Genomic DNA, 25,611 nt, shown 5'->3' with positions numbered 1-25,611 from the left:
TCCTGGGGTTTTCCTGTCAAAAACATAGTACTCAAATATTTATCAAACTGCATTTTGTAAGACTGATTTGAACAGCACTTTGAAGTATACTTAAAAATTCTGGTAACATGTTAGCTTGTTTGTATTTCATGTTTTGTTTTAAGAAGCTCTATAATAAAATATGTTGACTACTGAAAGTATTCTCTTAATTCTTTTTTAAAAGATTCAGAAGATGAAACCTAATATGATTCCAGTTAGGGAATTTCATAATTAACAACGTGCTATTGTTTTTTATTATATTAAATCAAAAAGTTAGATTTATTAAATGAATATTTCAAAATTACAGGTACAAGAGTTACCAAAAGGCTGTAAATTGGTCTAAGATGAAGAAGCCAATTTACTTAAGCAAATTAGGTGATAATTTTGCAGAATGGTCAGCAACTTGGGCAGGTTATCTTATAACAAAGGTAAGAGAATAATCTGCTCTCTATATTGGTGTATACAACACAGTTCTTGAACCACATTTTGGTTTCTTAAAGCCAGAGATGGATGGGGGAATATGCCTATTCCCTATAGGCCTGCTAAAGCACGTACCTGAAGACTTTTTGCGTCATCAAGGTAGCCATGCACCTTGCCTTCCCCAGCGCTTTTGCTTTTTGGATAGGCTTCACAGGGAATGTCAAAGCCAGGAGTCTAGGAAGTTTTGCCCTTGTCCAGAGAATTCTGTATAGCTGAAGGCACTGACAAATGCTCCTGAAAAGCATCTGGAATGCTTCTGGAAAACCTCAAATTTACCTTCTCAGTTTCTGAAAGATTTCTTTCATTTCATCATAGCTCTGCAGTCTCAGTACATAAAAAGTACTTGTCTCTTTCTTCCTTTCCAATGTATAAGTGACCCACTGAAAGTTTCACTTCTAAATTAACCACTTCAAGAAGTTAATTTAGTCACAATAGCTCAGTAGCTACAGTGTCCTCTGTTTCAGACAGAAGAATTGAATGTCTTCATAAATGCCTGCTTTTTGCAGGCTTTTAAGGGCAGAAGGGAGACTGAGTGCAGTAGTAGACTCTGGGCCTTAAGGTTTTTTTCTATGGGCAGTGCAAGTTCACAGTGGTGTAGAAAACATAGAGAAGTGGAACATGTAAGCAATGCTTGCCTGTCTTTTTGTGATCTCAGCAACTGACACATGTAATAGCAGCTTCTGTCTAGCATCCCTGTTGCAGGTTTAGGTCTGATAAACCTTCTGTGGGATGCAAGTATCTTACAAATCCTACTCCATCAAATAATTTATTTGTCAATAAAAAGAAACCTATTAATTGTTCAGGCATTTGCCCTTTTGTAATGATCCTTTTCCTGGAGTTAATATTTTTTCTATAGGTGCGGCATGATCTTGCCAGAAAAGTTTTTGATTGCTGCAGTATTATGATGAAGAATGACTATAAAGTGACAATTTATCTGCTTCCACACATCCTTGTATATGTTTTGTTGGGATGCAGTCAAGAGGATCAACAAGAGGTGAGATGTATATAAAGGTAGCATTCTTCATAGGAATGTTCAGGAGCTGTTCTCTCCAAGAGCTGTTCAGCTGTGCAGAATTACTGTAGAACTACATGAACAAATTGTATAGGTGTTAAACTCCTTCTCCTGTATTAATAACATACATTTTCTGCCAGAGTTTTGAATATACTCATAAAAGTTTGTGTTGAGCTGCTCTTCTGTGGATTTCCGTGTATTTCTTCAGTAGGGACAAGATATTAGGCAGTTAATTATGACTGCAGTAGCATCAAGATCTGGATTTTTACTAAGAGGAAGAGAGTTCAACACCGACAAGGAATAAATTGAACTTGAATACTTCCAAGAATGCAGACCCATAACTTTTTCTCTCCCTTGCATACACTTAAATTTAAGTGGAAAAACAGTTTAGCTACAAGATTAGTGCAGAGCACGGTTCCTAGATGTCTTGTAGCAAAGCAGGGATAGGAGAGAAAAGAATGATCCAGTCTGCTTTCATTCAGTTTGCTTTAGCAGAAGTTGAAGAGACTGAAAAATACTACTTAAATTCTATTAATCCGAAATTTCACATCTAAGATACCTTGTGGGTGCGTAGAGGTACGTGATGATTTTTCTCGTGTGAACTAGTACGTCCACAGTAAGCATCTGTTATGTATGTTAATTCATATTCTGCGGTCTAAAACAGGCAGCAGGTTTTTCAACATGGTATTTACTTATATTTAAGCAAAAAGTAGATCTGTGATCTGGTAGCCAGTAGATGACTTTTATCAAATCTGGAAGTATTGTATTTGCAGCACAAGAACAGTAGCATTTGTTGCGTTTTGAAACCTAAAGTTCTAGGAATTGTGATGGTTATTCTAAATCCAAGGGTTTGCTTTTCAAAGGCTTTCTCCCTGTATGGAAGCTACTGACAACAACTGCTACTTGGTCTGCCATTTCTTCCTCTTAAGATGGGATAAAAACAAAGCTTGCAAATAAGCCCAAAAATTATAAAAATATACAATTAAGATATCTATTATTTTAGTTTGATTTTTGTGTTAATTGCTGTCTCCTACTATTTTGATGCCTGTGTGGCTCTTCTGCCTTTTATCATATTGATGTTTGTGTAGGTTTACGTGGAGATTATGGCTGTTCTGAAACACGATGACCAGTCTGCTAGGAGACTTGAAGACAGTGCCTCTGATCTAAGTCAGCTGAGCACACAGACGGTGTTCTCCATGCTTGATCATCTAACTCAGTGGGCTAGACATAAGTTTCAAGTGCTTATTGCTGAGAAAAATACTGGCAAGTCTAGCAAAGAGAGAGGTGATCTAAAAAGTGAGTGATGCTTATTTTATTTAAAGTGGCATTTGCATTATTCAAATAAGTATTTAATTTTGCCACTTTACGTTATAACCATTTAAGAATGCAGTGTTACCATGTTAGTCTGCTTTATGATTTCTTACTATCGTATTGTGATTTCCATCCCCTCCCACCCCAAACCTATTGTTTTGGATGCCTATTGTAAGAAATGCTGATTAAAAATTAAAAAATGTAACGTTATTTTCTTGGTAGTTTTCTAAAGGTTCAGTTTAACATATTGTATGCTGTCTTGCAAGGTGTAGGAAGTTCACCAGTATTGTTTTAAATAAATCATTGTTGACAGAAGAGAAAAATGTTTTCTTAAATTAGTCAGATTATCTCACTAAATTGTGAAATCTTTATGCTATAGCTGAATCTTTATGCATAAGGTAATTCTTATAAATGAACCTCAATGGACAGACTCTTTAAATCTTTTTTTTATTTTTTTTTCTATAGCATCAAGTGAGGACTATGGAGAATACCAAAATGTGACACGTTTTCTAGACCTCATACCTCAGGATACGCTAGCTGTGGCTTCCTTTCGCTCCAAGGCGTACACAAGGGCTGTGATGCACTTTGAATCATTCATCACAGAGAAGAAACAAAATATTCAGGAGCATCTTGGATTTCTTCAGGTTCTGAAGTTCTTACTGTTTTTTGTTTGTTTTATTTTAAAATAGATATAGATGAATTAAGCTTTGTCAAATTCTTCTTTGAGATGGGAAGAAGAAAAGATGTAGTGAGGCTCTTGTTTTTGGATACAAGTGTTTAGTTGTCTGCCTTTCAGCAATATTTAGTACTTCCCTTTCCTTGGCATGCTTCCTATATGAAAAGAAGGGACTAGGTATCTAGTGTATAGGGAAAGACTGAAAAATCCTGAAAAGAGTTAAATGTGATTTTGTTGAAAGTATAGCATTTATTGCTTTTAGTTAACTCTGTGCCTTTTCTCAGAGAAAACACAGCCAACTCTAAAAAAAAAAAAAAAAAAAAAAAAAAAAAAAAAAAAAGCTTTCCTTCAAATGTTTTGGCTAAGTGGCTTATTCTAAAGTAGAGAAAGAGCTAATGCTAAAGGTGTTGAAAATAATTTAAATTATTTTCAAGAAGTATTTAACCTGTGGGATGAGCCTGTTTATGGTTCCTTATGGTTTATATTCCTCAGTGACATTGTAATAATAGGATATTTATTTTGCCCTTTATACAGATTGTTTTAGGTAACTTGATGTGTCATTCTTTCTATGCTATGAGGTCATGAGTATTACAGTATACTAAGCAAAAGTAGGGCTCAAGTAGCCCAGCAAAACTGACATTTTCTGTGAAAGCTTAATGCCAAGAAGTCCTACAGAGTAGTTTGTTCTCCATTTTCAAGAAAATGCGTGATTCTGAGCATGTTATGTATAAAATATCCACTTGTTGTCTTCAAGTTATTTTTAATGTCCATTTCCAATTCTGTTTGAATGAAGAAATTGTATGCTGCTATGCATGAGCCAGATGGAGTAGCTGGAGTGAGTGCAATTCGGAAAGCAGAACCATCTCTCAAAGAACAAATCTTAGAACATGAAAGTATTGGCTTGTTAAGAGATGCGACAGCCTGTTATGACAGGGCTATCCAACTGGAACCTGATCAGGTAAATACAGGGCAATTTTTACTTTTATTTTTTTAAATATATATATAAAAATATATTATTTTTTTAAATCTTCTTAACTAACAAAAGACCAAGCCAAAAATACCTCTTCAAGATATTTAAGTAAAATGGGAACATAGGAGTTTACTGTGGCAGTTGCTGAATAATTATTGCTCTTGGAAGTGACTTCTGAACTGAAACCAATCTCTTATTTGGTTTATAATGTAATTTGCACGCATGGGTTAATAGTTGGGTGCTTATGCCCAGGCCTTTGCTTGGGAAGGCCTGGAATTGGATTGCTTAAGTATTCATGAGTACTGGTACATGCCAAAAGAACTATTAAAGCAAGTTACCACAGGTTGTATTCAAAGTAATTCTGACTTACTTTTTTTGATTATTGACTTCCAGGGAAAATGTTCATAATATAAGAGCAATTGGAAATTGATTTAAGAAAACATAAATATTTGTCTTCCGTTCCCCTTTCCCTTCCTTTATTTGGAACATATAAGTTACTGTAAAGCTAAGCAGTACTGGAAAACCATCGTGCTTTTCATATGCCAAAGTGAATATCCAGAGATGCGACGGTAAATGCAGAAAGCAAGTTGAAGACATGTATTACCTTTTCTATATTTGAAATACTCTTCTAATGGAAATTGGTAAAAAGTTTCCCAGGCTAGGATATCCCTGTGGTTTCTTGCACTTCCCTGTGAAGCAGAGGTTATCTAACACAGCTGATAACAGGTATATTGATGGCCCTACTTTATTCCCAGAGCATGGAAAACATTTTTATAAAGAGTGAAATTGCTTTGGGTTTTGGGGTTATTTCCTTCCTGTGACTTTTTCCTTCTTGTTGTTCTTCATTTCTTTAAATCAAATTTTTATTCACAGTTCTGATATGGGTATTAATAAATCATCAAACTACACTTGTGGTGAGGCGCGTTTCAAAAATTGCCTATGGTGATTTAAGTTCTTTGGTAATCGTAGACTTTTTAAATTTTGAGTGTTCTTTTAGCTTATGATGCAAATGGTTATGCCTTTTCGCCTTATAAAAAGCATCCAAATGGATATCTTTCCTTCTTCAGACTGCCATGAATTTCATGAATGTATGTGTGTAGTTTTTTTCATTTGTTGTTTGTTTTTTTTTCTCTATTTCTAGATTATTCATTATCATGGTGTAGTGAAGTCCATGTTAGGCCTTGGTCAGTTATCTACTGTAATTACTCAAGTCAATGGAGTGCTTGCAAACAGGTACTATCAGCACCTAATACAACGTTTATTTGAGTAATATGAAGCTCTTGTGTTACAACTCTGTCTCAGTAGCCATTTTTCCTGCACTATCAAGCATTTGAGGCTTATCAAGCATATCCCATTAGCCATGTGAAACTAGGAAATTTTTAAGGGCTTTGTGTATAAATATATTTCAAGACTTTCAGAAATGTTAGTACTACTCTGCACTGTGTGCGGTGTTAATACGTGGTTTAATTTGTTAAATAGAATCTTTCATTCATTGTCTTGCATGTTACTTGTTCCATAGCTATTCTGTAGCCTAATAGGGTAAATGGATTGAAAGATGGACAAGGGGTGATGGTTTTAAACTAAAAGAGAGCAGATTTAGACCACATGTAAGGAAGATATTTTGTACAATGAGGGTGGTGAGACACTGGCACAGGTTGCCCAGAGAGATGGTAGATGCCCCATCCCTGGGAACATTCAAGGCCAGGCTTGATGAGGCTCTGAGCAACGTGATCTAGTTAAGATGTCCCTGCTTACTGCAGGGGTTTGGACTAGATGACCTTTAAAGCTCCCTTCCAACCCAAACTATTCCATGGTAATTTTTTTAATGTGCCATAGAAGTTAAATACACTAGTCAGAAATTGAATTTGTGGAATCGAGTTGTACAGCTATTATTTGTTATCAAGGCATATCATTTGGTTTTATTGAATTTTATGAAAGCTTATATTGAAGCTTATGTTGCTTCTTTTCAAATAAGAGAAGTTTTATATAAAGAACATTTGCTAATATAATACAGAACTAACATACTGAGGGGGGAAAGGAAATAAATTGAGTTTCAGCATAGGCTTTTAATGCCTTCGTTTTCTTTTAACAGATCTGAATGGATTTCTGAATTGAACACTTACAGAGTGGAAGCAGCCTGGAAACTGTCACGATGGGATTTACTGGAAAATTATTTGGCTTCAGGTAAGTTATCATGATATCAAAATATGAATAGTTCCTTGCATTTCTGTACGAGTCTGATCATCTTGAATCAAAGGTCAGCTACTGTAATTTTTTAATTTTAGGTTTTGCTGGGGAGAGGGTTGGTTCTAACAGTCTTCTAGACTTTTCGCAAATGTGTTTGATTGTAAACTGTGTAGTCTTTGAGTAAAAAATTTCAAGAGAGTGTAAGGCCAAATTTCTTCTGTGTTTGTTTTGGGGGGTAGATTGTGGGGTGGAATTATACAGTATTTCTAAAATTCAGTTAATTAGTTCTGAGAAAAACCTTATCTTTCCAGCACTATGTTAAGACAAATTAGCATGTGCGGATTAAGCTGCTTTAAGAAACAGAGTTTGAGAGGCTTTCTTTTCTCCCCAAAGATGTGAAGTCTACTACTTGGAGCGTCAGACTAGGACATTTATTATTATCAGCCAAGAAGAAAAATGAAGCAGATTTTTATGAAACACTCAAGGTTGTTCGAGCAGAACAGATTGTACCCCTTTCTGCAGCAAGCTTTGAAAGAGGATCCTATCAGCGAGGATACGAACATATTATCAGGTTTCTGACTTTCATGTCACTACCTTCAAACCCAGAAATCACATAACCAAGTATGCAGCAGCAAGAATTTTCCATTTCCATAAAAAATGGTACCAATGTGCATTTTCTGTCACCTCTCTTTTTTTTCTTAGTTGTTGTTATAGTTGGCCAACTGGAAATCTTTGATTAATTAGGAATTTATACTTATCCCTCATGAAAAATATTCACAATAAAACTGTTGGATATCGTCTTTCAAAATCGTCAAGCAAGTTTCAACAATTTAATTCCATGCTTAAAGTAGTAAGGCCAGTAACTCCGTTAACTTAAGAGCATTGCTTTCAATCCGTATGGTGGCATAGAAGCACTCCCTTCTTTTATCAACAAAAAGCTGTAAAAATTGAAACCCATCCCTTTCAGTAGTTTTACTTTTTCTTTTTTAATAAATTTTGAAGTTGGCTGTAGTAGACTAACAAGTGAATAGCCTTTTTTAGTGAAAAAGTCTTAATGCTTCCTATGCACTGTAAATGTATCCTTATGGTAAGCTACTGCATGAAACTAGCCAGTTGAAGTATATATTTCTTAATTACTTCTTAGTTCTATTTTTTGCGTTGGTAATTTTTTCATTGTTATTTAGGAAATGGAATTTGAGTATTGAGAAAGAAGTGTTTCAAAATAGTTTGATTTAGCTGTTGATCTGGGCTACTGGAAAGCCTTCAAACAGTCACTGCTTCTCTATCAGATATACCCACTAGACTTAGACTCTGCAAATCAGAACTTAGGCATTTATAAGCGCTCAGCTTTGCAGCTGTACAGTGGCAGCTAATAATAATGGTATTTTTAAATATATGGAATAAGTTTATTGTAAAGGGGGTGTTTAAGTAACAATATATTGCCTCTAAAATGGTATTTGCTGAAAATATCAGACTTTTTGAGGAATTACTGCTAAAAGTAACATATAAAAATACACTTTCTAAGGATTGGCTTCCTTTCCAAGTGATCTTCACTGTCTCTGTGTTCAGCAGCTTAGTAAATGAATAGTGAGAAACTAACTAATTGTTTACAAATCCTTGATTTTGTGTGTTTGGTTTTGCTGCATTTTTGCTTTTAGAAGTCCTACTATTTGAAATTACTTACGTGGCCAGCTTTTAGAAAGAAAATGGCAAAAGCTGTGTAAAACTTGCGTACATCTCAAACAGCAGCCAATTTTTAACATTTTTTTTTTTGCATTTATGTTGCTGACACAGGTTGCATATGCTGTGTGAGTTGGAACATAGTATTGGACCCATGTTTCAGCAACCAAATGGTGACCACAGTAGAGATTCTTTGAATTGGTGTGCTCGTATTGAAATGACCCAAAACTCTTACAGAGCCAAAGAACCCATTTTAGCACTGAGAAGGGCTTTGCTTAGTCTCAGTAAAAGGTGAGAACATGACTATTTCTTGTCTACATTGTATTCTCGGTAATATTCTGGTTTTTCATATGCATGTTAGAAGAAAGAAGATAAAACTCTGAAAACTTATATTGTAGACAAAAGTAGTCCTCTCCAGTATTGCATACTGTCAAAACAGAAGGGAAAAGTGATGTCTGTAGGAAAGATAAGGGAGAAACAAGGGGAAAGAGTATTTGTTTCTTGGCCTAAATGGAAAAAAGGTGAAACAGATGTATTACAAATAATTTTAAATGATTGCTATGTAGTATATAGATTATTGAGAAATTTTATTTGTGTTTCAACACATTGTGTTATTTACTTCAGATTGTAAAGTAGCATTCATGACTGAAATTTTTCATTTTCTGCAAAAATACCTCTGCAGCCAGGATTACAGTGAGCTTGTTGGTCAGTGTTGGCTCCAGAGTGCCAGAGTTGCAAGAAAAGCTGGTCATCACCAGACTGCGTATAATGCTCTTCTGAATGCTGGGGAATCTACACTCTCAGAACTTTACATAGAAAGAGCAAAGTGGCTGTGGTCCAAGGTAAAGAAAATAAAAATGGAACTTACTTTCTTACATGCAAGAAAATACTCTTTAGTTTTCTTCAAGAAAAAAAGGCGCACAATCAGTATATGTAAACCAAAAAATGTCAACTGGGACTATCAAAACATTCTGATTGAAGTTGAGCCACAGCAGTTTACCTCCAACTGCTAGTCAGCGCTTTTCTGTATCTGTTGACTTTTCTGGCAGCTAGGTATAAAACTGGTGGATTACCTGCCTCTGTCAAAGCAGGCCAGGCAAATTTAAATTATCTTAATAGTAGACCTTTCCCTACCTTAATAGAGGTAGGCAGCAAACATGGGAGCAATTATTGTGGTAAATCTAAAGGGACAACAATGCTGAGATAACAAGGGAATATAAGAAGCGTTTGAAGTCGGTAGTATACTCAGTTACCACAACCAGAATGGTCTAGAACATGCTCAGGGACATAGCTTTGCCTTAATAATGACTGTAAGATAAAAGTTTTACATCTCTCTTATTTAAAGTATATAAAACGTTTTCCTCTTTCCCTTAGGGTGAGGTTCATCAAGCACTCATTGTTCTCCAGAAGGGAGTTGAATTATGTTTCCCTGAAAATAAAGCACCGTGCAATACCAAAAATCAGCTCATCCACGGTCGGGCAATGCTGCTAGTGGGCAGATTTATGGAAGAAACTGCGAACTTTGAAAGCAATGCAGTTATGAAAAAGTATAAGGTAATTTGATATAGTAGTGTTAACAAGACAGTAGTTTTGAAAAATAATAATAATAATATATCCCTCAAGTAAACTATCATTATGCTCCTGATGATGTCAACCAAGGATAACATCAATGGGATTAAATGGTATCAATGTGTAAGAGGGAAGTAGTTCTTGTAAATATTTAACTACCTGAATTGGCTTTAATATAACATGTCAGTACAGGGAAGTCTACAATTTCCAGCAGTGGGAGCTAAGAATACCTAATATAACTCTTTTAAAGTGAAAAAATAAAAATAAAAATTCCAGGAGCATGGCTTTTTTCTTATGCATGCACAAATTAGAATTTCTCACTAAAATGTAGGCTATTCTAAATAGACAGCAAGATAACTTGATGACACATTACACTACTCTTCAGTGTTGCTTCTCTCTCTGGTAGTGACTTAAAACTGTGCTTTAAATATGCTTCCAATCTCTGAAGGACTACGAAAAGAAGCAACTGGTATGTTTTTCTTGAACAACACAGCACTACACTGCTTCATCTTGCTATGCCAGTGAAATACTTGGTTGGGATTGATTAATATTACCTACTAAACTAGTAGTAGATGCAGATCTTTATACTTCCTTAAAAGTAGTATGTCTCCTATCCAAGTTTTGGCATTTGATACTGTTAATACTTACTGCTGCTTACTAATTAAAATACTTCTGTAACAGTCATTTAGAGAAAAATCTAACAGATGTACGAAATAATGGAAACTAATGAAATTTCGATTGATTATATTAAAATACTAAGCCTTAGAATTCTCTACTGTCTAAATATTGGCACTGGAAACAAGCCAGTGTAATTAGAGAATGGATGTGCCACTTGCTAAGTTATTTCTTTTCTGATATATGTCCCACATTTTTTCCTACAAGCATTTAACTTGAGGCAATATTAAGATTTTGGAGCTACAAAGTTACGGTTAATACTTTTGTGCATGTGCTTTACACAAAGGTAACTAGAACAAGTTTCTTGAGAATCTTTTTTTTTGTTACCGTTTTATTTCTTAGTTTTAAATTTAGCATCCCCTCAAAAGTGATTATCTGTTTTTTATTTTGTTGCAGGATGTTACGGTTTTCTTGCCAGAATGGGAAGATGGACACTTTTATCTTGCTAAATATTATGATAAATTGATGCCGATGGTAACTGACAACAAGATGGAAAAACAAGGAGATCTGATTAGATACATCGTTCATCATTTTGGGAGGTTAGACCCTAGGGGAACTTTGCTTAGTTTCTATAGAAGGATGACTGTCATACTGAAAAAGCATTTTATAGGAATGTATTGTCTTTCAGCAATTTGGACTGACTCAAATTTTTATGCAGTATTGTGAAACAAAAAGCTGCATGCGTCCTTTTGTTTTTATACCTAATTAATTTTATTTCTGACTAAGCAATTGCTGTCTGTCTTGTGTAAGACAGTTTTGATTTATAAAAACAAAACCTTGTATATTAGTAAGCTTTTAGTTGTTGCAGATGTATTAAAATACTGAACATAAATTTCTAAACTCCAGAATGGAATGTGAAACAAATAAGGATGTAAAGTCTGTAATGCTTCTAATATATATCATTAACATGGTGTGATTTAAACATGTAATCACAGGTCTCTACAGTATGGAAACCAGTTCATCTATCAGTCAATGCCAAGAATGCTCTCTTTATGGCTGGACTTTGGAGCAAAAGCATATGAATGTGATAAAGGTAGAACATTTTTTCCCAGTGCATACTTCCTGTGTCATACTTCTGAATATATATACTTCTGAATATATTTATAGTAAATATACTGAAGTATATTTACAGTTCTTTATTTAGACTTATTGCCTGAGATTATACGGAAACAAATACTATTATTCTTTTAAATTACAGGGTGTTAATATGTAGGAGAGTATTAATTATTTTAGTTAAACCCTCCAGAACTTTTTAAAAATATATAATGAGATAACGTTGTTCCTCAGGTAACTTAAGTCAATAAACAGATTTAGGGAAAATCCCTGTCACTTCTAAGTTGCCTCATGAGTAATGAGTAGTGGGTTTGTATACGCTTGCTACAGTAGAGCGTTATGCTTTGGGGCTTTTTGCCAATTTGTCTTGGTTCCAGTTGTAGAACTGAACTTTAAAAAGCATGTGAAACAACTACCATAGATGCATTTTGGGTGAGAGATTTTTGTACAAATGAAAATTGTAAACATTGCCTGCAGGTCTGGAGTGAAGCAGACAGTTGAGGCTCCTTGATCTTGACCTGATTCTAGGCACTTAGGTCAACTGAATTTGGCTCCAGGCACATCAGATGCTGCTTTCTCTGATGTTGATGTGCTACTTATGCTGGGCCCTCAGGTGCAGGGGTGGAGTTAGGAGCAGATGTGTGAATTTCATCCCTCGTAAAGACTTTTCTTCATTTCCTCTCCACTGAAGAACATTAGAATCCTGTTACTGGGGAGATACATGGAGTGTTTTTGTTTTGTTCTATGCCATTGCATCACTTTAGAGGAGTAATAGATGTTTTATTTTAACAGTCTAAGGAGAGCTTTTACAGTATTGTCTGTTTCATGTTCCTGTTGTCTGTGCTTGTTTATTTCCTCTTGTTCTGGTTAGTTAAATAGCGTATGCATTAAGTCATTGTATGCTATATTAAAAAGAGCTTTACAGTAGGAGCTTTTACTTTTCCCTGGGGTTTTTTTTTGATTTATGAAAATTATCAAAAAATATGTTTCTGTAGGCTTGATTTAAATGACTTTACATTTCTGATGGAAAAAAGGAACATAATCTTGTCCTCTTGTGTTTTTCAGCTAGTCGTTCAGAACGTGTTCAAATGAAAAATGATTTAGCAAAAATAAATAAGGTGATTACAGAGCACACAAATCACCTGGCACCTTACCAGTTTCTGACAGCTTTTTCTCAGTTAATCTCCCGAATCTGCCATTCTCATGGTGAAGTCTTTGCAGTTCTGATGGTGATTGTTGCTAAAGTGTTTTTAGCCTATCCACAGCAAGCGATGTGGATGATGACTGCTGTGTCCAAGGTACCTTGATAAGTATAGCTACACCTTTATTAAGTTTGTAAAACTGTTTTCATCGGAGAGAAATGTGAATATGATCTATTTTATTTTAAGATTATAAGAAGGAATTGAGAGTTTCAGTTGATGTCATACAGTGTTGTGGAACAGGGTATCAATGCTGTCACTGCAAAAAATGTTATTGCAGTCTAAAGCTCAGATATTACAGTTTAAATGTTCCAAATTAGAATGCTAACATGAATCCTGACTTGTGTGATGTATTAGGAAAAGAAATTTTGAATAACAAATAGCTGATGAATTGGATAGTTATGGACAACAGATTTTGTTGTTATTAGTGGTGGTATTTCCAGTTTTATACTCAAACAATCATCTCTGTGCCTTGATTAAAATGAGATAGATATAATACTTAGTGCTAATACTTACCTTGTAGTAAGGTCATTCCAAAGCAAATTGGAAAGCCTGATGCCTACTATTTCTTAAGGCTGGTGAAACAACATTCAGGATACGCTGGCATACTCTTGAATATTGGCCTTTATGGGAGTTGTGGGACTCCCAAGGATGGCTTCAGAAAGTAATAACCCCTCCACACAGACGCACCAACTGTACCACTTTAGTACTAGTTCAAGTACCAAATTTCAGTTGGAAAACATCCTTATCCTACATATGAAAAGCAATAAGTAGAGGAAAAAAATATATTAGTTACTGGGGGAGGGAGGGTTGTGTTGTGTTAGGATTCTTTAATTGATTTGACTGTTGTTTAATAAATTTTAACCTTCCCTTTTTTTCAGTCCTCTTACCCTATGCGTGTCAATAGATGTAAGGAAATTCTAAACAAAGCTATTCACATGAAGGAATCTTTAGGAAAATTTATTGGAGATGCAACACGCCTTACAGATAAGCTATTAGAACTATGCAACAAACCGGTACTTACAAAAGTAAAACAATTAATGCATGCAATAAGATTATTCAAAAATGTTATACAGAAGTTTCTTTTGATAACTTTCATTAGCCAATTTATTACATTACTGCAATTTAACAGAAACTACACTAACTTGTAAAAGATATTTTTTTTTTTTACTTAATAAAAATATTCCAAAAGAGTAGAAAATAGCTATAAATTGAGCATATTGCAAAATATTTCAGTACATAATGGCTCATTGTCGTGTGCTTTCATGTATAATTCTTGCCCAGTAACTTTCACAGTGTTTTACTATAAAAGTAGGCTGGTTGTATTTTCATGAACAAATGAACTTGACAATCAAGCTATCTAAATAAATTCTTTCATTATCTAAAGCTATCTAAATAAATTCTTCCATTATCCTGTATTTACATTCAGAGTGGAAAAATGCATGTGCCATAAAGGCACTTTTGACCATTCCCATTTAATTTGAAATGTAATTTGCCATCTTTCTTATTATCATAAGCATTTATTATTCTATTCATGAGTTAATGTGAAATAGCAGTAATATTTTAAGTGTTTATTGTTAGGTTTTGAACAATTTTTTTTGTTTTTCAAGGTTGATGGAAACAGCTCAACATTAAGCATGAATATTCATTTCAGAACACTTAAGAGATTAGTAGAAGAGCACACGTTTAGTGAAATTCTCATTCCCTTACAATCTGTAATGATACCAACTCTTCCTTCAATTCCTGGTACACATGCTAACCATGACCCTTTTCCTGGATGCTGGGCCTACATTGCAGGCTTTGACGATACGGTAAGCCGTGAGTTGGCACCTCACTTTAAGCTTCATGTTAAACAAATGCAAATGTATCTTAGCTCCCTAGAAATGGAGGAGTGATTAGGAAACTTCATAATTACTTTTGTGGAAACTGAGTGGCTTCTGTGGTAATAACCTGAGACAGAAATGGCTCCTTGGTACTTAAAGTTTTGGCCTGAGGTTGATAATGCTGTAGCACCATGGAGGTGCTAATGTGATTGCTTGCAGTGATTTATTACAGTTAGATGCTTTATTTTTATATGATCGGATACAGGTGTTAATTTAATTTTTTCCTTAGGTGGAAATTCTTGCCTCACTTCAAAAGCCAAAAAAGATCACCTTAAAAGGTTCAGATGGGAAATCTTACATTATGATGTGTAAGCCAAAAGATGATCTAAGAAAAGACTGTCGGCTCATGGAATTCAACTCCCTTATTAATAAGGTTTGAGTTAGACAATCAGACGCATTATACTTATTGACCAGAACAAAATGCTGAATACCTAGCAAAAAAACCCCACTTGCCTTGAGATAAAACTTACTGGAAGAAAAGTAAACTCTTGCAAAATATCTTATTTCAGCTGAAATAAACAGCAATTGAGAATTGGTAACTTCTTACAGACTTGTGAAAACAATAACAAAATATATCATTTTGCCAAAACAATTGCTTATTCCAGCAAAAATATACAGGAGAATAAACAAATAACTGCAGACTTTCTGCTGTCATGCTTCATATTTCTTGTTCAGGATTTTCTAACATTTTAAATGAGAAATAGGTAAATCTACCTTTTCATACTAAAAGTGTTGCCATATTTATTTTAGTTATATTTTGCTTCTCAGCAAAATATACTGACTACCATGTCTTAGTAGTTTTTTAAGGTACCATGTTTTCCATGAGGTTAAAGCAAATTATATCATCTCTGAAATGCAAAAAAAAAAATTATTTTAAATACTGCTTTTTAGGGACTTAAGCCATGTACAAGTTATGCAGTTTGACTATTTTATTGCAAAATTCTCTTTTTCATTTACTTTGGAGAATGGATGAGCATTTTGCTTGCATTTGACCTACTGCAGACAGTGAAGCTTATAATTCTAAATTCTAGATTGTGTGATTGGAAAATAGATATAGATCAAATGATTAATGTTATTGATACATTTTGATCCTATCTGTGTTAATCTATTAATCTCATTTTTCTTTTGTGAATAGTGCTTAAGAAAAGATGCTGAGTCACGTAGGCGAGAACTCCATATTCGAACCTATGCGGTTATTCCATTAAATGATGAATGTGGCATAATTGAATGGGTGAACAATACTGCTGGTTTAAGAAATATCCTGATAAAACTTTATAAGGAGAAAGGTAAAGAAATATACTAGATTATAGCAATATTTTAATTTATTTTTTTAAAGGCCTGTATCTTTATTAGTAAATGAGACAAACAGCAAGGATCAGACTAAATTCTAGGAAGGTGCAGTCACATGTATTTTTAACTATCTGCAATATATTATTATTCGTATGTGTGGTAGACGTACTTTTAAATGGAAGAGATTGGTGCTTGCAATAAACAAGTTCCTTATGAGAACTGATAACACAATCACAATTAATACATTCTTTTATACAATGATGTAAATCATTTCAGCAGCAGTGCCAGCAGCATGGGAATGTATGTACAGGACTGAATAACAGAAAAGACTGGGGACTTTTTCTTTCTTCCTAGGGGAAAAGATCAGATTTCTTTTGAATTTCTTGTTAACAAAACAACTTTCTGGTCAGTGCAATAAAATTTTTGGGGAAAATTTCACACATTATCTGGATGTGTACAGACATCTGGAAGTTAGAAACTCCAAACTTCTCAGTTGAATATAATGAATGGCTTTGTTGGGGTGTGGGTTTTTTTATGTATGTGTGTTTCCCCCCTACTCCACCCCATGGCAACTGGTAAAACTGATGGCTTGTTTTTCTGTTTTGTTTCACATTATGATTTTTTAATTTACTTTCCAGTACCCCACCACCCACATGTTCTATGGGTTATTTTCCATTTGTTTGTTTATTTCAACTTCATGGAGATGTTTATCTTTTGTAAAATACCATATTGTAGTAGTACGTATAAGGCTTTATATTTGGGGATTTCTTTTGTTTAATTGAGGAGGTCTGTTACAGGTATCTATATGACCGGAAAAGAACTGCGTCAGCATATGCTTCCAAAGTCAGCACCTTTGTCTGAAAAGCTAAAAATGTTCAAAGAAGTCCTTCTGCCTCGTCATCCTCCTCTCTTTCATGAATGGTTTCTTAGAACATTTCCTGATCCTACTTCATGGTGAGTGACTGGGATTGGGCTAGCTCAAGAATATCTACTTTGTGTATTTCACTAAACGTTTATGATACTACTGAATAAGACAGATAACCCAAGGAAGTGACTGAGACATATCTGATTCTTATTTCCGCAGGTACAACAGTAGGTCAGCCTATTGTCGTTCTGTTGCAGTTATGTCAATGGTAGGCTACATACTTGGTCTAGGAGACCGTCATGGTGAAAATATCCTGTTTGATTCTTTGACTGGTGAATGTGTGCATGTGGATTTCAACTGCCTCTTCAATAAGGTGAGAAATGCCACTTGCTGAACTTGCTCTTTATTTTACATGCATGTAAGTTTTATAAATTTCTACTGTTGTGGTTTTTTCCCCCCCCTTTTTTACTTTAACATGTCTGTTGGGTTATTTCTCTCACTTTGTTTCTTATTTATACTCAACAAGCAGTCTGGGATATATAAAGAGTATGTGATTGTTCTATATACTGCATTAATGAAAGCCAGCTTTTTGATTTAGCCAATATCAGATAAGCTGCTGTGGATACACTGAAATAGCCCAAATTTTAGAGTGTTTGTATTTTGTGACTGTCCTCTACCACTCTCCGAACAAAGCTGTAATTACTACATTCAGAATTCTGCTGCTGTGAAGAGTTTGTTTTTTCACACAAAAGTTCCAATGGTTCTGTAAAAATAAACAGCAGAAATTGCAGCCAGAGTGGGATTTGGAGTTTTGGTGTTTCTGTTGAAAGACGCTTTTGGAGTGGGACATGTGCCCTTCTTAATTCAGATAAATGAGGTAGAGAATACTGTTAGTTTTATTTCTCCTGCTTTCTTTTTAGTAAGCCTAAATGGTCCTACATAACCCTTGGTTAAAAAAAAAAAAAAGAAATTTTTTTAAGCTAACGGGCATGTTATAAAAGAAAAGTTAGCATTTTGACTACAGAGACTACAGAGCGGCAAAATATATTTAGAACAAAATTGTATACTCTGTATTAGTGTATTAAAACAGGGAAAAAGAGGTTATTTGGACATTGCCATCCTTTATTCACTGTAATTTCCCTTTAGCAGCTGAGGAGGACTGTGATCTAAACAAACATCTCTTGTCAGCTAAGCAACTGCCACTGACAAAGATGGGGGAAAAACTAAAAACAATGCAAATGTTAACCTTTACTTTAATAATGCTTAAAATGCTTAAGGCATACTCTTTTTTTATCAATGTAAAGGGCGAAACTTTTGAGGTTCCGGAAATCGTTCCTTTTCGTCTCACTCACAACATGGTTAATGGAATGGGTCCAATGGGAACAGAAGGTCTCTTCCGAAGAGCTTGTGAAGTCACCATGAGGCTTATGCGTGATCAAAGGGAGCCTCTAATGAGGTACGGCAACTGGTTTTGCTACAAACTCTGAAAAAGCTGTCTGTAAACTCTGAAAAAGCTGTCTATGGTCTAAACATCTGAAACAGTAACTGCTCGTGAATACGCCAGTTCCAGCACATGCCCATCATGCAGCTCAGTCGTACTATGCCATGCAGTTAAATATAAAACAATGTAAATACTCAGCAGTAACTTTAGACTCCTGGCAGTGTTCTTGTATTGCAAATTAAATGTATCTTGTATATCTTCTATGTATCTTATCCTTTTCTTTTTTTTTTTTAATTTTTAATTTGTTTAGTGTCTTAAAGACTTTTCTCCACGATCCTCTAGTGGAATGGAGTAAGCCTGTTAAAGGGAATACAAAAGCACAGGTGAATGAAACTGGAGAAGTTGTCAATGAAAAGGTTAGTTGAAAACAAGCATAGCATAAGGTATTCAAATGTCCATTATAGTTGCAAGTTATGTATTTTCAAATTGAAAGCTTAATTTCCTTGCTTTTTCTTTCGTTTAAAATTCTGGTTATTTCTTCTTGATTATCTCTGTGTTGATAATTTTTATCCATAAAGAGACTATTTTTATTGTTAGAAAATGTAATTTATCTACTAAAGAACCAAACAAAATAGAGCCTATAATTCTCGTATTAGTGCTACTAAACATCAACAGAAGCAATAGGATAGGTGAGGCTCCCGCTTCCCTTCACTCTGACTGTTGCACAGTCCTCCAGATTTAGAGTGATGGTAACATCTGGAGTCCTTTCCATGCATATTTTTGTGCTTTTCATGAGTGAATGTTTATTACTGAATAAATACATGCCTTGTTACATGTCAACAGTTCATTAAAATTAGGCTTTCATATGTACTGTTTCTTTCGTAGCTGCTGCTAAGTACTACATTGTTCATCCAAAATATAGCTCGCACAACCTTTAATATTTATTCTCCTTCCCCTTTGCAAAAAATCTGATTATCCCTTTTTGCTTTAAAAGGAATATTTAGTGAAAATAATTCTGTGTAATAGCAGATAATACTTAGGGAACACTGATAAACGCAGCAACTAAGACAAGGACAAACCACAGTACTGAAGCTGTGTTACAACAAAGAACTTAACTGAGCTATTTGAGCACAGAAAATCTCCTGGTCTTCAAACAATTACTAACCAGGCTGTGTCTACATAACCTTTCTTTTAGTTACAGGACCACCCACATAGAAGTATATGTTAACTGTTTTTTCTGGAGAGGTGCCAATGTTATGCTTGAGCTTTAAAAGAAAACATGCAAGTATAATTGGTATGAACTAGCTACACTAGTGGGTCTCAGAACAGCTCATTTTGAGTTGCTCAGTACAGCCTATTATTAGACTTCTTCATTTTTCAGTTGCCTATAATTTTGACCCTATAATTTTGGCCTAAATTTTCGAGACTAGTTATCTTTAATTTTATCCAGAATTCAAAGAAACAAGCTGGAGAAATTTTGCATTTATTTGAAAGTAATTGTACAAAATAAAGCTTTCTAGCATTTTGAAATACTCATTTGCATAGCTTTTTCAGTCTTCTATGGTAAATTTTATCTATTAAAATGTAAGGCAAGTAAGGCAAAAGTTATAACTTGTCCAATAATCTATGCATTTTAAAGAGTGATGTTAAAAAGTGAGTATCCTTTATTTTCAGAGTAACTGGTGTAGATGTCTGGGTTTGATATTAAATTAGCATACAGATTTAAAATACATCCTAATAAATATTTTTTTATTTTTAGAAGTGGAAGTTGATGGATAGTAGCAATACTAATTTTTTTTTTCCTTTTTCTTTGTTTCCAGGCCAAAACCCACGTACTTGATATAGAACAACGGCTGCAAGGTGTCATTAAGACTAGAAACAGAATAAAAGGATTACCCTTATCCATTGAAGGGCATGTTCATTACCTTATTCAGGAAGCAAGTGATGACAACCTGCTCTGCCAGATGTATATGGGCTGGGCTCCATATATGTGAGATTTGTTCACTTTGGAACAATACCATTTACATGTGATGTAGCTATAATGTCCTTGAGAAGGTATTAATCAGCGATAACTGGTTACTTCTGTTGATTTCTTATTGTAAGCAGGAGAACAGTCGTATGATCAATCCAAACTCTATGTAAAATGTACAATACGCTTGCAAGTATGTTATGAATACACTTGCAGGTGTGTAAGGTGTACAGCTTATGTTTTGTATACATATAGAAGGCAGTACTTAGGAACTGCTTAAAAACTAGACTCTGCAAGTTTCTTATGTACATAACTACTCTTACTATTTGAAAAATTTTCACAACATTGAAAGAATGCATGCCAACTTTATAAAGTACTGTATATTTTTGTAAAGATTTTTCTCATTCAGCTTACTTGTAGATTAGAAAATCTGACATTAAAGTTTTACATTTGTGTAAAATGTGGTTTTTTTTCAACTTTTTCTCCTCATAGTCAGAAGGGTTTTCTAAAAAGAATTAGTATTTCTTTTCAGCAGTAGTCCTTGAATTTTGGTTTCCTTTGACTTTCTTCCACACGGCCTGGCTATGTCTGGAAAAGGGTTTGGGATCTTCAGTCTTACCAGGAAGAAACTGGTAGAGCGTTACAATGTTTTAACAGTTTCCTTAGCCCTTGCCTGCTGTGCTAAGAAATGCTGGTGAAGGAAATGATGCAAAGCTGCCCCTCTGAGAGTTCTAGATGGGCTTCTCTTCGCTCCCCTGTAAAAATTGTGGCTACAGCAAGTGTTTAGTGTTTTTCAGACTCCATTTCAGAAAAAGTGTTTTGACATGGACAAGAGTAGTCTAATGAATTATGTTCAGAAGGTGTATGCTAACAGTGATGCTTACTCCTCTAGGCATCCGAACTGTAGGGAAAGGTAGGAAAATTATACTTGTTTACCCTACAATAGGATATCATTAGAATTTTTGTACAGTATTTTTATGTTTCTGCAGTTGAAGACAAACAATCCCATTAGTTTTTGGTCACAGTGACGCTGTGTCATGAGACAAGTTTTAGTTCAGCTGAAGTCCAGACACTTTGCAGAGTAAATGTAATATAGGTTTACAGGTGGTTATAGTGGTTTTGTTTCTCTGGGAAACTACCAGGTAATGTTCCAAAAGTGTTGTCAGTGTCATAAATCTGAAGCTTTTCCCAAGTGAGGTCTCTGGAACCTGCTATGCTCTTTCCTGTTGTGGCGGTCCCTTTTGCAGGCTCTCCCCTTACACAGCACAGAGCCTCACCGGCAGCTGCTGCGCCAGATATCGCCAAGGCAGTTACCCAGATCCGCTGCCCGCAGCCGGCCCGGCCGAGGGCACCGAGGCGCGTCACGGGAGCTGCGCCTGGCCGGAACAGGGGCGAGCGGCCACGCTTCAGGGGCTAGCGCTCCGGGCGGCCCAGGCACCGGTTAGGCCCGAGGCCGCCGGGCCCGCCCCGCGCCGCCGCTCTCTATGGTCGGCGCGGGGCGCTCTGCGCGGCGCTCGATGACGCGGGCGGCCCGGCTGTCAGCGCGCGCGCCGGAAGGGGGGCGGAGCGCGGCCCGCTGTTGTTTGGGTCCGGCGGCGCTGTGAGGGCGGCGGGGGACGGTGGCCATGGGGGTCCCCAAGTTCTACCGGTGGATCTCGGAGCGGTACCCCTGCCTCAGCCAGGTGCTGAAGGAGCATCAGGTGAGCTGGGAGCGGGGCGCCGCTGCCTGCCAAGGGCCCGTCCCCGGACGGGGGGGGTCCAGACTGGCGTCTCGGAGCGGGCCTGGTCCCCGAGTGGGCTTGCGGGGTCGGGCCGGAGCCGAGGCCGTCTCGCCCATAGAGACCCGCAGCTGGAAGCGGTGGAAGACTGGGGGATGGTGGTGTGCGGTCGGTGGGGAGTGGGCGAGGCTTTCGGAGCCCCCCGGAAAGCCCGGTGTCCGGCGCCCCACGGCCGGGCTCTCGCTTCTCCTTCTCCTTTCCCCGGCCCGGCTGGAGCTCCTCAGTACTCCCCCGGCACCCTGCACCCCCCGCGGGGAGCGGACGGACCGAGCTGCTTCCTTACCGGGCTCGGGAAAAGTTGCTGGTGCTGACGAGGAATGGCACAGTAATGACGAGGGACAGGTTTTACAGCTCTGCTGCGGCTCCTCCTTGTAGTGCGTGTCGGACAGTTTGTATTGATAGCAAAAAAGAGAAGTAAGTTAAAGCCTGGAAAACGAAAGCTGCAAATAACGCTTTTAACTGTCAGGCAAAAAAAGTCTTGTTTTCAGAGAAGTCATGTTTGGCACCTGTTAGTCGCAAGCTCTTAGCTTTTTGTTATCATTTTCAGCTGGTGTTATGGATGTGGTTTTGTAGTCTGAATAAGGATGTTCTGAGATGAATTCAGTGATGATTGAAGGCGTGTTTGAGTGTTAATATATTTTTCCTAAACAGATATTATTTTAAAAGATGAAATAGCTATTGCCTCAGTGTATCTAAGATGCTCTGCTCAAGTGATTCCAAACCTGGATGTTTTAACCCTTCCTTTTAGTTTCAAAGCTTAGGTCTTTGCTTATGACTTGTTGGATTTCACAACAGCGTCTTATATTGTTGGTGCAGCAGGGCAGCAGTAGCGTATGCTGGCTTTTTAGCTGTTTTGTTAAAAGCCTGGGCTGCTCCCTGAAATTGGTGGCAGCTGAAGTTCTGCTGAAGAATGGTGAACTATGGCAGCTGAGGGAGTTGGTATGTGTCCGCTTCAACCAGGGGTAGCATCTATGATGCTTTCTGAAAAAGGCTCTTAAGATAAACGGAAAGCACAGCTCAACCTCGTATGCTAGTGTCATTCTCTGATATGTCTTTCTGAAGACTAGATGATGTTATTAGCTTATGTGGAATACTTACTCTATATAAAAGAAAAAAGAAAATGTCTAGATTGTTATCTTGATATTGAGCTTCAACAGTAGCATGTATTCCTGTTCTTTTCTCTGCCAGACCACTTGAATGTACAGACTGACACATACTAGTATCTACGTTGGAATTTTTGTTTGCTAATGCAGAAAAAAACTACTCGGAATAAAAGGCAATCCCTGTGTAAAACACATCATTATTTTTAAATCATACTATAGCTGTGCTTCTTAAAAGGTCATCTGTTTTCCGTATTTATGTTGCTTTCATATAAAAGCTTTAGTTTTCATCTCTTTAGAATACTGTCTGTGCAATGCCCTGCTCTTTTCTTACCTGAAAGTTGGTGCCTGTGTGGATGATGTGGTGTTTGAGCATGTTGAGAGCAGTTTGCTTACTGAATTTAACTGTACTGAAGATCAATATGCACAAGAGAAGACTAAGTATCGCAGGTGACTGGAGATCCTTCCCAGTCCTGCCTCATGTTTCTTCTCTTTATCATTCATCTTTCTGAAACAGAGTTGTGTTTCTCTTACATCTGGGTGATAAATGCAAGTCCAGCAACACACCTTTCAAAATTATGTAAAGATATGTCAGTAGAAATACTACAGAAAATCACAAAAAGTTAGCAGTGCCTTTTTCCAGTTGTAATGGCAAGAGCATTTTTATGAACAGTCATATTAGTGGATTAAAGAATAGCCGGTTTTACTGCAAATTGTTCTTGTGCATGTTTGGTAGTTTTTGGCAACAAAAAGATAGATAACAGCCCCTTTGCTTCGTATGTTTAACACAGTTTGTGCTCTATATGTTGCTTATGTACATTCGGAGGAGGGTTTATTCCTTTAAAAGAAAGTTGGACTGCTGCAGATAAGGCTGTTAGAAGAACTGAGAACTAGATAGAGGAAAAAAAAAATACATTTGGAAAGTGTTGGAAAGAACTTGTTGTTATCATTGATAACTCTACTGCTTTTGGTGATAATTGCCACTCTCTGTGCCCGCAGGTGGTTCTTAACGTAGCTGAAGAGGCAGCGTACAGTGGTTATGGTAGGAACTGGTTAACATGGGGAGAGCCCTAAAGCTTCTTTAGCTGGCTTTGCTTTTGAAATACAGTTGACAACTACATACTTGGTTTTGTAGTCTTTATTATTTATAGTGCAGCTATGCAAGATTGAATCAGTGACATGTGTGGGGTTATAAAAGAAATAAAATTATCTCATCCTGAAAAGTGTGATTTTTATTTGCTTTTCCCTCATACAACATAGAAGATTGGCCGAGCATGGGGAACAGAAGTCCTGAAGTACCAGAAACAGTCAGGATAGGATAGGATAGGATAGGAATCTGTTCAGCTGACTTTCTTCGCTGGAAAAATCATCATAATGGATTGCAGGTGCAGACAAACCTGTAACCAGTCAAGATATTCTTAGCCCATTGGCAAGAGTAGGTTCCAGGGAGTTCTTCCCGCCTCAGCTTGTTTCTGGACTTCATTAGTCTCAGCCGTGCCTTGGGCAGTGATTGCATTGCTTCAGCTGTCACCAAATTGGTACTAACTGTGGCTTTTATAGATTCCAGAATTTGACAACTTATACCTGGACATGAATGGCATTATACATCAGTGTTCACATCCAAACGATGATGATGTTCACTTCAGAATCTCAGAAGATAAGATTTTTGCTGATATTTTTCACTATTTGGAAGTACTGTTTCGTATTATTAAACCAAGGAAGGTTTTCTTCATGGCAGTTGATGGAGTAGCTCCGAGAGCAAAAATGAATCAGCAGCGTGGGAGACGTTTTAGGTGAGAATATTTGTTCTTGCTCTGTCTTTAAGATAGTAAACACTTTAAAAAACATTTACTTAAGTGTATGCCATGAAAAGTAAAATATACTTTGACAGTAGCTTTAATTTTTAGCTAAATGAGGGTAACTACCTGTAAAATGTTAATACATAAAATCATGATTCCAAAAAGGAGAGTTTGCTTGTTACTGAAATCTTTCTCTGTGCATGTGGGACTTGGGGGCACAGGTAGCTTTTTTTGTATGAAATTATCTGTGAAATAAATCTGCAGTGGAGCTCTTACTGATGTCTCCAATGGCTTCATAACCCATGAGTGTCTTTGGTATTTGTGAGTGCTAATTCTAGGTACACCTGTTTGGTAACTGTAATGGAATGTTCTTTGACAGTGATAGAAGAAATTAAATTTCTAATGAAACTCTGGTTTCCTGTTGATACCAGTTAGCAAGCTAGCCCAAATACAGAGCTGCAAGTAGATTTCACAGTGTTAAGAATTATATTAATGTTTTGGGAGATATGGTTTTTTTGAAGTCTGCTCTAAGGAAAGAAAGCCAGTGGTCAGACAGTGCAGGGATGGTGAGTGAAATGTGACAGAAGCAAACTGGGAGAAAGGGGCAAGAGAAAATATTTTCAAGCTACTGGGGTTTTTATGGGTTTGGTTTTTGG

At 36.5% G+C, this 25,611-nt stretch overlaps 2 protein-coding genes across 14 annotated transcripts in view; both read left to right on the top strand.

Annotated features, from left to right (window-relative positions):
* The window catches only part of ATR (ATR checkpoint kinase), a 42,501-nt gene extending 21,767 nt beyond the window's left edge, over positions 1–20,734 (top strand). The window contains exons 25-47 of one of the 2 annotated variants that reach the window (XM_074591358.1): positions 326–446; positions 1,355–1,492; positions 2,599–2,806; positions 3,287–3,465; positions 4,291–4,455; positions 5,609–5,700; positions 6,560–6,651; positions 7,048–7,225; positions 8,449–8,625; positions 9,017–9,176; positions 9,709–9,888; positions 10,975–11,117; positions 11,514–11,611; positions 12,697–12,929; positions 13,712–13,846; positions 14,441–14,641; positions 14,943–15,086; positions 15,849–15,999; positions 16,801–16,957; positions 17,088–17,241; positions 18,173–18,324; positions 18,620–18,725; positions 20,130–20,734. In XM_074591358.1, the coding sequence (XP_074447459.1) occupies positions 326–446; positions 1,355–1,492; positions 2,599–2,806; positions 3,287–3,465; positions 4,291–4,455; positions 5,609–5,700; positions 6,560–6,651; positions 7,048–7,225; positions 8,449–8,625; positions 9,017–9,176; positions 9,709–9,888; positions 10,975–11,117; positions 11,514–11,611; positions 12,697–12,929; positions 13,712–13,846; positions 14,441–14,641; positions 14,943–15,086; positions 15,849–15,999; positions 16,801–16,957; positions 17,088–17,241; positions 18,173–18,324; positions 18,620–18,725; positions 20,130–20,303 (3,538 nt within the window). In that variant the 3' untranslated portion in view covers positions 20,304–20,734. Of the gene's footprint in view, positions 1–325; positions 447–1,354; positions 1,493–2,598; positions 2,807–3,286; positions 3,466–4,290; positions 4,456–5,608; positions 5,701–6,559; positions 6,652–7,047; positions 7,226–8,448; positions 8,626–9,016; positions 9,177–9,708; positions 9,889–10,974; positions 11,118–11,513; positions 11,612–12,696; positions 12,930–13,711; positions 13,859–14,440; positions 14,642–14,942; positions 15,087–15,848; positions 16,000–16,800; positions 16,958–17,087; positions 17,242–18,172; positions 18,325–18,619; positions 18,726–20,129 lie in introns of both variants that reach the window. The other variant, XM_074591357.1, reaches the window with a different exon arrangement.
* A 1,060-nt stretch (positions 20,735–21,794) lies between these two features.
* The window catches only part of XRN1 (5'-3' exoribonuclease 1), a 39,466-nt gene continuing 35,649 nt past the window's right edge, over positions 21,795–25,611 (top strand). For 9 of the 12 annotated variants that reach the window (XR_012587727.1, XR_012587728.1, XR_012587726.1 and 6 more), the window contains exons 1-2: positions 21,812–21,978; positions 24,717–24,949. Coding sequence is in view for 6 of the 12 variants with exons in the window: in XM_074592718.1 (XP_074448819.1) it covers positions 21,904–21,978; positions 24,717–24,949 (308 nt within the window). In the remaining 6 variants the exon portion in view is untranslated. Of the gene's footprint in view, positions 21,979–24,716; positions 24,950–25,611 lie in introns of all 12 variants that reach the window. The other 3 variants (XM_074592724.1, XM_074592726.1, XM_074592725.1) reach the window with 3 other exon arrangements.

This window comes from Larus michahellis, chromosome 6, assembly GCF_964199755.1.
Source record: "Larus michahellis chromosome 6, bLarMic1.1, whole genome shotgun sequence".
In the NCBI taxonomy this organism is placed as follows: Eukaryota; Metazoa; Chordata; class Aves; order Charadriiformes; family Laridae; genus Larus; species Larus michahellis.
This window is presented reverse-complemented; position numbering and strand designations above follow the sequence as displayed.